The following is a 14,251-nucleotide window of genomic DNA, read 5'->3' on the forward strand; positions in this document are numbered from 1 at the left end:
ACCAAACACTTCTTTAATTTTAAAAATAACTTTTAAAAGATTTCACAGGCTGCAAGAACTTTAAAAGGAAACCCACAACTTTTATAAAATTACGAAAACATTTTTCTAAGACAACATCAATAAATTGTTAAGTAACTATATTCAGTTTTCAGCAAAAATAAAATATATTTTATGCAAATATTAAAAACATATGTTTAAACCTTTTTAAATTTAATTTTGTTGATAATGTAGAATACTTCAGTAATGAGGTTTAAGTAAAATTGATTTGTTTAAATAGAAATTGTGCTACCTTTAAATTGAAACGACTGTAATTAAAATTTTCCCTTAATTCATTGGGTCTTCGGGATTTTCCCAAAAATAAATTAGCAAGGTGACTCACCTTTCTCCAAGCTGGCATTGCAGAACTTGAGGGCGTCGTCGAGCAGGTTGAGGTGCATGCAGCTGCTGGCCTTCTCGCCGATCTTCTTGGCCTGCAGATCCGGGCCCCACCACTTCTCCACCAGCCGACGCACCAGGACATCCGGCATGAACTTCATGGCGGAGGAGCCGCTGCCTCCTCCGTGGACAGAGGGATAGCCACTCAAGCCCAGGGCGGCGGCCGCCGAAGTAGATGCCATGGTGGTGGTGGCCGTGGCCGTGGTGGAGGCCACCGTGGTGGTGGTCACTGTCATGGGTGGTGCGGCCAAGCGGTGGACACTGGACGCCAGTTGAACCCCATAGCCCACGGGGAAGCTCATCAGGCTGAGGTTCGCATTGTGATTGGAGGGTGCTGTGAAAAAGCTGGATCCCGCACCACTGGCCGTGGTGGTGGTCAAGGCGCAGCCCGTCGTCCCTGGTGGTCCTGGCGAGGAGTAGGAGTCCTGGATGCGCGGAAATCGCACCTGGCAGATGTTGCACTGCGTGATCGTCTCACAGCACTGCCGGCAGAAGGTGTGGCCACAGTTGGTGGTCACCGGACAGCGCAGGATATCGCCGCACAGGGGACACAACAGCGGATCGTAGTCCTCCCAGTCCTGCAGTGGACTTGGTACTCTAAGTTCTCGCGTGGGCGAGTGAAGATCCAGGGGAGATGGACTGGTTGCACCCATGGACTCACATTCACCCACTCCCCTTAGGAATTCCAACTGATCGGCTGGGTTTTGTTTGCCCTGACGGTGGTGATACCTCGACCAGGGCATTATGTCCAGTCTTTCCGACACCCTGGGGCTCTTCACGGTGGGCGTGGCAATGCCGCCCATTTGACGGATGTGGGAGGTCAGGGCGGTGGCCAGCGTGGTCAGTTTGTCCAGGGGCACATGGCCCTCCAATTGCCTGCTGGCTATTAGTTCGTAGACATCGAAGGCATTCGAGAGATTGCCCTCCATGGCAAAGGATTCGCCCAGCCAGTAGGAGAGGTGCAGCGAGTTCTGCCTGTCGCTGTGGGGCAGGTAACACTGTGCCGCCTGGCTGCTGGGTGGCAGGATGTGGCCCTGGTCCTGCTGCTCCTGGCGGAGCACCTTCATCGCCCGCTTCTTGGCGCCCAGCGAGGGCTTCAGGCAGTAGCCCTGCGACAGAGGCATTTTCGCCTATACACTATACGCTATTTCGTGATCCCTTGGCTGGTTTTTGATATTATTCTCGTAGCTGCCTGCAGTCACGTATGCAACAGTTTGCGTTGCCCCCGGGGTAAATGTATCTTGCAGATACAATATCTATATCTCACATCACTATACACTTCACTTTCGTTCACTTGCACTTCGCACACGACAGCTTTCTAGATTCTTATTTTTATTTTTATTTTGTATTTTCATTTATTCATTTCCATTTCTTTTGCCATCAATTATTCTTTTGCGTGCTTTGCTTTTGCCTGTTTTAGTTGAACTGAAGAAGAAGTTTTGACAACAGCAGCAGCAAGGCATCTGAAAAACACAGAGAACAAAGAGAATATGAGTTGGATTCTGATTTTGATTCCGGGAGAAATACACATACATAGAGGAGAGGTAATCAAGAGAGAGAGCGAGAAAGATAGCGGAGAATGTGAAGTAAGCGGAACAAGAAAAAGATAGGGGTTTTACGTAACGCTCAAAAAAAAAAAAAATAGCAAAACAAAACTAACAAAAATAAAGCGAGCAGCCAAAGAAATTACTGATTCTCAGAGGCAGCTTTTGATTCTGTTTTATAATTCCAAACCCACACACACACTCACACATTCAATTTGGGGAGAGAACCCTCGCTCTTTTGATATCTCGCGCTCTTGATTACTTGCTGGCCGGAGCGAAGAAGAAGAACTGTATCTATTACTTAACCACTGGAGAATGTCAGATATCTCGCATACGAAATGCATTTCTCGCACCATCTCAAAAAACGATGACGTGACTTTTGTCGCCTTAGCACAAAGCTAATTGCCAGGCAAAGTTCTTATATAAAATGTGTGCAAAAACTTGAAGAGAGGTTCAATGAACTTTCTCAAATTGCCTGGAAGCCTTAGGAGAACCTTTCAATTTCCACTAAGGCCGAGCGAAATGAAATTACTATATTATTGCGGTTAAGGTAGGGCATAGAATATAATCGCAACCAGACGGCGGCACATGCTATTACATAATATTATGAAAATTAACACTGAATCACATAGAGCGAACTGACGCGGACGCTGGCTAAAGTAACGAAATCAAAATCATCGGAACACAGATACTTTAATACTAATGCGAAAACAAATAGACCCGCTCTTAGGTTCGCTCTTCCGTTCTCTTCGAGAACTCTGGCTCAATGTATTTGTGAGATACGAAATGAAAGAGAGTCTGCTTTTGTTTTTGTCGGATTTTTGGCTTGTTTCGGTTTCTATTTTTTTTTTGTATTTTTGATTGTGCGCACGTTTTGCTTTGACGTCGTTCGTATTGTATCTTTAAGATAAACAATGCCGGCATAACACACAGATACAAATAAACGCTCCCAAACACACCACACTCACACATTTGGAGTTCGGTTTTGTCTTTGCCTTCGCATTCTGGTTTTGTTATGTAAACAATTTTTTGGTTGTCGTCCGCCGGCATCAAGATCTCTATGCTTTTCCTTCCTCTTTTTTTTTTGGTATAATTTGTTTACATTTGCAAAGGCAATCAAAGTGTGCCAAAATAAAATAAAACTACAAAATTGCGTGCAAATGAAATTTGTAGTTTTTCTTCGGCAAGATATAAACGCAAACCGAGACTCGCTCACATTTTTATATCAGACGATTCTTGATTTTGCATAAATCTCGTTGTTAAGTAATGCCGAAATATTTTATAAGTTGGTAGTTAGCCAAGAAAATGAATTTATCAAGGGTGTGTTTATATGTCTGCAGATATACGATCTACATGAGATTTTTTGATCAAGTCGGCGACCCAAAAAATATAATGAAAGACGCATGTTATATTCGGAATAGAATTTCGGCTGCCGGTTACATAAGACCTGGGGAAGTTTTTGTGGGTTAGAATGGCCAGGTTTCGCATTTTAACAAGAAACAGTAAAGAATTGTTGGGGATTCCAAGATTTCGGTATTTTAATGATCCTTTAATAAAAAAAAAGAACTAACTTTCCAATAAATTGCCATAAAATTAAATTACATCAATATATTTTTGTTATTTTTATTTAAAGAAACATATTTGTTTTGTATTCGTACAAGTACTTGTCATAATATAGCCCTTCAAAGTTGTAATCATAGCTAAAAGGCATTAAGTACAAAGTATTTACTATTATTTAACAAACTTCCTATAAATTTCCCTTTCAAACGCTATTTACTGATATCGACCTTCAATCACTCGAGAAAAGCCACTTTTAGATTAGTTTAAACAGAACTTCTCACAAGCTGCGATTCAGTTCTGAAACCATATATATGTATATATATATATAAATATATATTAATATAGAGGTAGCCAGATTGAGATAGGGAGTCCCAGTAATATCAGCTAACATTGTGAAACATTGTGCGAGGAAATAGTTGGTAAACAAGATTTCAGGCACTCAATTCTAATTGTTCCTGTCGTCGTTGGTAGTTTAGGGTTTGCTTTGCGTAAGTAAAAATTATGTATACGACTCATATAACCGCACGTGTATCCAACTGCAATCTTAGGACCGTGTTCGTATGGTCGTGGGCATTGCATAAGCCGCAGCCGATAAGCGTTCCTAAACGAACTGCAAATATGTGGAGCCCGGTTGCCTGAACACGCCCTCAGGGAAATCGCTTGTAGATTGCTTTATATTTTACCATATTATGCAATGTCAATCATAAGCGACCGCTGACTGGCTTTTTATCAACAACGTCCATCGCCAGTTAGACAAAATGGCAGCGGTGACAATATGATGATAGTTATAACAACCATTGTGGTATTCTAAGTCAACTGAATGCAGGCATTGCTTGCTCTAAATCCGATAAGTGATTGTAGGCAAACGTTGATTGAAGTCGATAAAGGAACTTACAGAACTTAAATATGATAAACTCATTGAGCGATAGTGGAAATAATGGTTTGTTTGATATGTAACAAACTGATTGAAATCGACAGTTCTTTTTTATCACCTATTTAATTACTGCTTTTAAGATAGTAATGGTATTTTCGGAATAATAAAAAAATATGTGTTGTCAAATAAAACTGATTGAATCATTAATTGATGGGAGTTTAACTTGAGTGATTTTAACAATCCGAATAGATTTATTTGAATGGCTTATTATTAAAGGGTTTATTATAAAGTAATAATTTGCTGAGTATAAAAACAAATTTCAGTAGCAGTTTTGTCACAATAAAAACTATTCTTCAATCCACTAGGCTTTTGATAAAGTTCTTTAAAAATTAACCAATCACCCCACATAAGCAATTAAATTGCATAACAATGTGCCCTATAAATTGATTATGCTCCGATGATAATTTTCCTCGTAATTATGAAATCATACTCGTAGTTATGAAACCCCACATAAATTTTCATTGCCTTGAAGTTGTCGTATTCGTTTTTGTATATTTTGATTTCTTCTTTGATATTTGTTTTATTGGTTTCTCATTTGTTTTGCGTTTTTTGCTCGGCTCGCACGTTTTATGACATTATATTTGGACGGACGACAATGACGACGACGATAAACACTCGTATAAATAGCATGAAACAACAGAAACCAGGGTGAAGAATTTATTGAGGCAAGCCAATTAGCAACAACAATTTGTAGTTTGTGATTTTTCAGTTTTGATTTCACTCTGATTACACAAGAACCCACTCATTCGTTGACTAATTGGCCCTGTCCCTTTGGCCTTACATAATGCTAGTGTTTGATTTTGTTTATATAACAGCGATCTGTCTGGCTTCCTAGATATTCGACTCTGACTCATGACGAACCTTTTTACCCGATGACGTATGCAAATAGGTTTTTCCTCTTTTTGAGCTAACCATTTTTTTTTTCACCCCGCCAGCGCTTTTCGTTTTGGGCCAAGTGGGCGAACTGACTGAATGGCTCGTTGTGTTGTTGTGGCTCGTTCATTGGCAGCAAACGTCGCATAATAATACTAGTATATTGCGTGTCGTAACGCTAAACGTCAACTGAGCGAGAGGGAGAGATGCAGGGGAGAAGGAGAAAAAGGGAGAAGGAGCCAAGTTTTTCGCTTTGAAAGCTGGCGAAAATTGGCTGGTGACCCCGACAAATTGTCGGATTTCAGTAGATTATCTCAGATTGCTAGCTGTAAACCAGAGAATTATGAAATCGATGAGTAATCCTACGAGCCGTTGGAAATATAATTTTTTTAGTAAATTCAATTGGACCTTAATAAAAAAGCTTGTTTACAAGTTCTTACTTTGGTGACTTGATTGTTTTCCAAATAATTCTTAATAAGTAATTCATTAACTGCGTGTGGAAATGTTAGGTGTTTTAATATTTACTATTTTAAAGTTTGTTCTGTTATTTGAAACTATTTTAAAATCAATGAACGTTTTTAAAGGTGTTTTTTAAAGTTTTCTCTAACAATTTAAACTATTATACAAATTTGACTTTTATTAACTCAATTTTATATGATAGTAATATTATTTAATTCTTGATATTTTAAAACTATTAAATTTTTTCCCATCGGCCTACAAAGAAAAGAAATATAAATGAAAAGCCACCCTTTGTTTGGCTGGTTATCAGTGCTAATTTATCATGAAATCGGTTATATATATTTTTCCGCGGAAGTTTTATCACACATTAAATATAAATGATTATCAAGTGCAGGCCAAATTCAATTGGCCACAGCCACAGAAACAGAACGTCAACAAAACGGCGCAAAAAAACGCTTAGTAATGCCTTTAAAAATATGGCAACACGTAAGAGTCGCCTCCCGTCAGTTTCCCCACACCCCAGCAGCTGCACTTTTTGTTTTCACAATCAGCAGATAGCAAATGGAAAACAGTTTTTCCCCTCCAAAAGAGAGGGAGAGCGGGAAAACTAAGAGAGAGACTTTAATGTGCCAATCTTTGAAAATGCAACTTGGTGGAGCGTTCATTCACATTGGCCACACATACAAATGCAAGAACTCACGCACACTGATGAAAAGCATGTGGTGTGATGTCGTAACACACACAGAAAGAGAGTTAAGAGTGAAAAAAGGGACACAAAGAGAGCTTAAAACACTTAAAGAGAGTGGGAAAATTGAATTACCTGTCGCTGTTGAGCCGCGCCTCCTTGTTTTTCCCCAAAAAGGGGGGGTTTTTCGCTGGGTGTGGGGGTGGGCTGTTGCTCGAGAATCACACACACACACACTCACAATCACGAAATTCTCCCTCTTCTTCTTTCAATTTTTTTGTTGTATACTTTTGTATTTATTTTTTTTTGTTTGCCAAAAATTTATAGCCACACGCGTGCGAAAAAACGAATTGGGGAATATATTTTCTGGTGTTATGTGTTGTTGTTTTCCTTATATATATTTTTTTCGTTTTGTAAGAACTTGGAACGGCGCTTGTCCGTCGGCTTTACGTAACCCCGCCGCACACACGGGTTAAATTTTTTATTTGGGAAAAGGGTGCGCGGCAAATTGGGGGGCCTGCACTTGGACCCCTTTCAATATTTTGTTACTAATTTATTTATTTTATTTCTTTACACTGAGAAACACGCGACCGAGCGCCTTAACTTTATTTTATTTATTTCTTTGATTACGTTGGCGTTTGTTTTGTAATACGCTTACGTTACGCGACGAGAAAGAGAGAGGGAAAGCACTGGGGTGAAAGAGACAGCGGCAGCAGCGGCGGCAACGTGTTCGAGTGGCTCGGCGATGATTTGCTTATGGGGTGCGCTCCACTTTGTTGCTTTTTATTTGCCGTTTTTATTATACTTTTTTTTTTGTATAATTTTTTTATTATTTGGCCTCTTATTTGTATTTTTCGGGCTGGTTTACGAACGGGTCTCTGCTGTCTGAACTTGCCACGGCCGCTGTTCGACAGCGAATGAAAGGTTCGAAAAGCCAGTCGTTTGCTTGGAGCAAAAGCAGTGTGTTCTCTTTGGCGGCTAAAGAGAGTTTGATATACTCGAATATTATGTCACTGTGGGGCTGGTGCTCTTACGCCTCTGTTGCGTCATCAATTGCTGGGGCTCTCGTTCTCTTCGGGCGGCATCTCAACTCTCGCGTTTTTTTTGAAAAATTTGCCGGCAAAACGTCAACTGTCAAAACAGGCGACACCAACTAAAATAATGGGGACGCGGGGCTGAAGAGGGTGGTAAAAAAGCTATAGTTTTTGGGGGTGGTGCGGGTGGTGCTGGGGGTGCTAGTTTGCCAGTGGGCGTCATTTATCGTATGATGCGCATTTCCGGCGCCGCTTAGCAGACAACAGCAATATAAACACCAGCAACATCAATAATGACAGCAAGTACAGACGATCTTCTATAAAATACTTAAAAAATAATTCAGATGTTTACAACTTATAAATAAGTTTTGTGTACTTTAATTAAATTTATTATAACGCCTCAAACCAATGTTATTAACGGGTAATACATATTTTTTATTTACTTGGTAACATAAATAAATATAAATAAAAGTGTATAAAGATAAGAAAACCTATTCAGCTTATATATCTGAGTATTTACAACCAAGAATAAGATTATATAAATGCAATTAATTTATGTATCATCAAAGCTCTAGTAAAAATTGTAAATAAGTAAACTCTTTCAATTAATAACAAACCTTTTTCTTTAGTTTTTAGTTTAGTTTTTATTAGTTTCAAGACCCATAGTTTCAAATTTTTGAGTATCCGCTTGAGTAGAGGTTGGAACTACAGATGTTCGACTGTAATCGAATTGCTGCGTTTCATAAGTGTTGTGTCGCTCTTACATATTGTTTTGTCATTTAACGCAAATTACGTATACGACGCGTTGACCTCATTTGGGTTGATCAACAAATGCAGTTGTCGACAAACTTGGCTTAAACCAACCCCCTGTCTCTCTCCGTCTTTCTCTTTTGGCTTCGCTTGGCTTGTATTTCAAGCTCAAGTTCAACGTTGTCTGTTAGCGGTTGCCTGCATACTACCAGTTTTCATGCTGTTGGTAGCTTGCCATTAACATTTTGAGTGGCCGTTGTTGTTAACTCATTTTTCGCTTTCGTAAGTCTTGGCCAGTATAAAAATATGCGAGGCGAGCGAGAGGAACCCGCATATGTTCAAGCATTGCTCGCATTTATTGCAACATTTCCCCATAGGGAAGTAATCGAATTGCTTCGCCTCAGGTCTGGGTCTGGTTTAAATAGTACAGTGAAACAAATCGCCATTATAATAAATTAATAATTAAATTCAAATTTTGAGTATAAGTAAAATATTATTGTATATTTTAATTTATATTTTAATGTAAGATTTACCCAATAAAGAAAGTGTCGTTAAAGGAATTTGTCTAAAAAACTATTATTTAAAAGTTTTAAAAAATATTATGTTGGAAAGATTGAAATTTTAATTTATATTTTCAAGTTGCCCCAAATAAGTTTTTTTTTGTTTAAAAGAAATTTCTCTCTGTGTACTGGTTATGCAGCTCCCATTTCTCAAATAGTTGCTGTTGCTTTTGTTGTTTATCAACGGAAATTAGCAGCGAGTTTCATGTTTGAGATGTTTATTTTGTAAGCAATATATGAGGAAATTAGTTTTAAGTTTTTTTTGTAGTTTTGTTATGTTTTTTGCATAATGGGAGTATATGGCCGTTTCGGGCTTAGGTTTGGCTCAATTTAGTCTAGGTGTGTTGAGCTAACAATCAAATCATTTTACCATTTTTCTTTTCGGCTTGGTAATGAATGTGAATTGAAGTCCGGCGAGACTCATTTGTGGTCAATTGGGAGTGGAGATTGCTTTTTAGATTGGTTTCGAATCGATTTTTAAAAGTTTTTTTGGGAGCCAAAATGCTTTTAAATCTATTTTGCAGACCTAAATGGCTTTAAATATAAAATATATTTCAAATGTCCTGTTAAATAAAAATATAACTATTTTATTTATTACAATAAGTACTACTCAGGTCGTAGACATCAGTTTTAAAAATGCTTAACAATTTAAATTCGCTGTCGTACGTTCTAGGATTTCCGGCAGCTTTATTTATGCAACATGTCAGCTACAGCTAAATGCTTCACAGCTCATATCATATCCAGTTTCCATTTTTACATCCTCTTTCCCACTCACCAATTACGCAATCAACTTGACCTCCAAGTACCTTAAAAAATATATTCCAGCTGCTTCGAAGGCCAACCACTTCACCATGAAGGTGCTGCCGCAAAGTAGGCTACATAACCAAGACAAAGAACTTACCTTTTGAGTATACTATAAAAGACGCAATAAAATGAAAACAATGTTGATAAATATATTTTTTTTTGCATTTATCGTTTCAAAATTTGTATCTAAACCTTTATTGTTTGTTCTTTTTTTGCAGTTTCTCATAAAATAATATTTACTCGCCTCGCCTAAATCTTACTTCATATCTTTTGAAGTTTTACGAATTAATTTTAGTTTCCATTTATAAATCATAGCCCATAACAGAAACATAACTTTCTTATTACATTAACAAAATTTATAAAAACTTAGATTGAAGGTTTTGGAACTTAAGCTTAATTAAGTTGAGTGTAAAATAATTAACGAATGACTTCAGTTAAGGTAATAAATTATAGCTAATATCTGCAGCATCTCGAGCACTTGTGTTGGAATTTCTTTAGGTTTTCTCTTTTGTTTTTTAAAGATTTATTTTGGTTTTTGTATATATATCTAGGTACATGTTAGTGTCCTTGCTTAGGCTTTCATCTTTACGTTTTAGTTTAAATTTGGTTTTCATTCGTATTTCTTTTTGTTTTGCATGCTGCCAACAACAATTAGGCTGAGTTTCTTGTGGATTTCTTTTAGCATTGCTCTAATGCCTTAAGCTGATTTTTACTAATTTGTTTAAGTACCAAATGAAGTTTGTTTTGCCTTCTTTCAGGCATTGAGTTAAGCTTTGATCTAGCTTTCGTTTAAGCCTCAACTTAAGCTATGGTAGCCTCGTGTTATTTATGAATTTACCTTCAGCTTTATTTTGCTTTTCATATATAAAATTATTTGCATTTCGTTTCATTTTGCAAAAATCTCAAAATATAAGTAAAGGCTCTAAAACGCTTTGTTAAGTTCTTTTTTTAGTTTGGATTTATTTAATTAATTTAGCTTGATTTTTTGCAACAACTAACAATTTTTTGGGTTTTTGTCCATTTTTTTTTATTCTTACTACATTTAAATATTTTTATTTGTGGATTTTTTTCGGGGCTTTTTATTGATTTTAAAATTCAACAACATTTTTGTCTTTAATAATATGTAAGAATATATTTTTATGTATATATATGTATATATAAGTTATGTATATGTGTATAATATTATGTATATAATAGCATTTAATATGTTTTGCATTGCCATTCGATTCGCGCCGCCACTTCCGTTTCCGCTACGCTCCACTTTTTTGATCTCTTAATCACTAAAAACACTCAGCTCTTGCCCGTTATTACTTACTTAAGTTATCGCTTTGCTAATTTCTCGTTTTTGTTTGTTTTCTGCTTTGCACTGCAACAATTTGTGTCTTTAGTTACTATTTTTAACCCTGCCTAACGATCGCCTTCCCTTGCCCGTTTGCTATTTAGTTGAGTGTACTATATGCATACAACTAATATCTGTATAAGGTAGATATAAAAATCATCAACTACGAATTTATCTACAAAAGTTACTCGCTTGTTTTTTTTTTGTAGCATGCGTAATTCATTTAACTAATTCTGTATATAATAATTATATTTTAATGTTTATTGTATATTAAACATAATTTCGTTAGTTTTCATATTTGTTTTTAAACGTTTCATACTTTTCAGTTTTATCGTCTTCTGTTGTTGCTACAAAGTCTACATTTTGTTACGGAACATTCTTATTCGAAAATCTGGGTTTTCTTTTTTTTTTAACTCAATAGAAGTATTTAAATAAAAACCTCTACAACAAACTCGTTGCCGAAACTCTGAATAAATTTCCTTGCCCTGGAAAAGTTTGCTTGCTTTTGGCCTGGGAAAATTGTGGCCCGAAAGTAGGCTATGAAAATCGCATCCTCCCCTTGCGGCTGCGTGAGTGTGGGTATGTTTATGTTTGTATGTCAGCCGAACTAATTGATCAATTTATGAATTCAGTGGCGGTTTTTTATTCCGTTTTTTATTTAACAATTCTCTACATAAACCAAAATTTGTCTACAAAAATTCAACTACAAACTACGGAAAACAATAGGTTTTAAAAATATACAAAACTACACTTAACTAAAGCTGTGTGGGGGGAGGTCTACTGCTCATTCAACTAATGCCCAGGCCAAGTAAATAAGCAAAATATCGCCTTAATTTGTTTTCACCTCTACGCGCATTTTATGTTACTTAGGTTTAAATATTTTTATATAAATATAACATGATTTTTGTTTTACTTCTGGTTTGTTGTACAAATATGTAGCAATTGCTTGAATCTGCTTAGTCGTATAGTCCGCTATTTGAGTTATCCATATATGTTAAGTTTATCGTATATACTTGTGTGAATTCATTCAACAACCGAAGCTCAAAAATGTTTATTTGCAAAATGACACCCAGCATTTTCCGTAGGTTTTTTTTTTTTGGTTGTGTTATTTGTGGGATTCATTCTTCATTTTAAACGTTATTTTGTGGTTGTTTTCTCTAGGTGGTCTCATAGCAGTGCAAAAGGCCTTTAGGTTAGATTTGTTTTTTGGGGGGGTTTTGTTGGGGGAACAAATAAGAACGGGGGAGGTGGCTAATTATCTAAATTGCTATGTAGATTACTATATAATTTGTGTATTTCTTGCATCTATCGTTAGGGTTAGTTTCCATTTAAGTTACGGCTGTAGGTTTGTTTCTTTAACTCTGTCTTGAGATCCTTGCATGGTTTTATTAGATATTTACTAACAATGAGGGTCAGCTGAGGGAGTAGATAAAAAATAAACGAGTTTTCAATAGTTAAAAGCAACGCTTAGACTTTTATTATTACACACAAATTTTTGTTGTTTGCTTTCTCACTTTTTCGTTACGCTCATTCTCCTTTTATCGATCTTTGCTTTTGTGGTTTCTTTCTGTTTTTGTTGGTTTTGCACATTTTTCCATAGAATAAATAAAACTTATTGAAATTTGTTAAGAAGACGTGCTTAATGAACTTAATTAACTCCCTACGCTTTTGTTTTAGCTTCCATTTTGTTTGCTGAATATAAAATATAAATTTTGCTTTCGGTTGATATTTTTTTTGTGGTTTCATATATTTTCTTAATTTTCTAAATAATTGTATGCAGGTAAATGTAACTCAAATGTATAACAAATAATAATAATTAATAAACTTAACTAACGAAAATAGTTGTTGTTTAAAGTAACGTAATTGTATGGTATTATGTAAAAATGTTTTGTTTTTATATTGTTTGTTTAAGATCTTGCAAATCACACCAAAAGAAATAGTTTTTCTTGTAATAAAAGGTAAACGAATAAAATTTATACAAACTAAAAGGAGAAATGTGAAATTATGGTAAGGAGTAGTGCAATATGAAGGGATTTTCCAGGGGATGGTTCTGTGTTTTTGTTTGTTAGTAGGTAGTAAGAAAAGTAGTTTTCTCGCCTTAACTAGCTGACTATGTCTGGGTTAGTTTTGGGTTGGTTATTTTAGTATCAACAAATCAACAACGAAAACTATTTCACTTCTAGTTTTGCATTTTTGCCAGTCCACCGTCTGTCTCTGTCCGTCTGTTTTTAATTTTTTTGGGGTTTTCTGATATTTTTTTTTCATTAGGTTTATATAAAAATCATAGCTCACTTAAACTAACCAGCTGCCAAGTGCCCGGCAACTGAGGAGGGAAGTTCTTTGCTCATTTCTAAATGGTTTTCTCTTAGCGTTTCTTTAATTTTCCATTTTTTTTTTGTGGGTTTTCATTTTGCAATTTTTTATACAAGTTTTTCTTATGCTTTTTATGTTAATTCTTCTCTCGAGTTAATTTGAAAAAAGGCAACGAAATTATTTACAATATGATTTGTTGTGTGTGTGGTTTCCTTTCACTACCAGCTAAAGCAAAGCTTAACCGAAGAACTAATTACAAAAAATAATAAAAATTAAAGTAGAGGGGGGAAAAGTAGCAGAAGAAGGTGAAGAAGAGGTGTTTTCTTTTTTGTGTAAAACTAGGCTAGACAACTATTAAACAATTTAAAAGATAACAATTCTAGGTCTGGGCTCTACGTGTGTCTCTTTCAGTGTTTTTTTAGGATTCCCATTGCGCTCGGAAGTATGCTACTTTAAAGGCAAAAAGCTTCGGCTTGCAGAGTTTTTCAACACTCTGCTCTCGTGAGACTTTCTTTTTTGGCTACTCTAAAAAATGTTTAGTTTCCATTCGGTTTCTCCTCCTTTGTGTTTAGTTAATTTGCTTTTAGTTTTTAGCATAAAATAAATATATAAGCGGAGCACGACGCCGTGAGGGTTTGTGTTGTGTGTGTGTGTGTGTGTGTGTGTAGATGTGTGTGTTTGCTTACTAATTATATTTTTGCATATACATATTTAGATACAATATGTATTTATAGTGTAGGTTTCATGTCTGCTGTACTAAACATTATTAGTAGTTTTATCATAGTTATGATTATTGTTATTTTATCAATAGTTATTATTATTTAATTGTTGTGGTGTCCTCAGGCCAAGTCACAAAATTGTATTTATCATTACACATCTTGGAATTTCGATAGACGTGCACGCAAGTCCATGTTCTCCTGTTTCAACTGCTCCACCTCCTGATGTAATGTTGCATTCTAGA

The 14,251-nt window shown here is 36.2% G+C and overlaps 2 protein-coding genes across 14 annotated transcripts in view; both read right to left on the minus strand.

Annotated features, from left to right (window-relative positions):
• The window catches only part of LOC108048169, a 28,630-nt gene extending 21,236 nt beyond the window's left edge, over positions 1-7,394 (minus strand). Inside the window, exons 1-2 of the mRNA XM_044458060.1 lie at positions 6,626-7,394; positions 380-1,898 (exon numbers count right to left, since the gene is read on the minus strand). Of these exons, the coding sequence (XP_044313995.1) occupies positions 380-1,559 (1,180 nt within the window). The 5' untranslated portion in view covers positions 1,560-1,898; positions 6,626-7,394. The remainder of the gene's footprint in view (positions 1-379; positions 1,899-6,625) is intronic.
• A 5,027-nt stretch (positions 7,395-12,421) lies between these two features.
• LOC108048170 (hepatic leukemia factor) overlaps positions 12,422-14,251 on the minus strand; it is a 59,782-nt gene continuing 57,952 nt past the window's right edge. For all 13 annotated transcript variants that reach the window (XM_044458304.1, XM_044458301.1, XM_044458302.1 and 10 more), the window contains one exon: positions 12,422-14,246. In XM_044458304.1, coding sequence (XP_044314239.1) covers positions 14,160-14,246 — 87 coding nt within the window. In that variant the 3' untranslated portion in view covers positions 12,422-14,159. The remainder of the gene's footprint in view (positions 14,247-14,251) is intronic.

The sequence above is a fragment of the Drosophila rhopaloa genome, unplaced genomic scaffold (assembly GCF_018152115.1).
Source record: "Drosophila rhopaloa isolate 14029-0021.01 unplaced genomic scaffold, ASM1815211v1 contig_163, whole genome shotgun sequence".
Taxonomy (NCBI): Eukaryota; Metazoa; Arthropoda; class Insecta; order Diptera; family Drosophilidae; genus Drosophila; species Drosophila rhopaloa.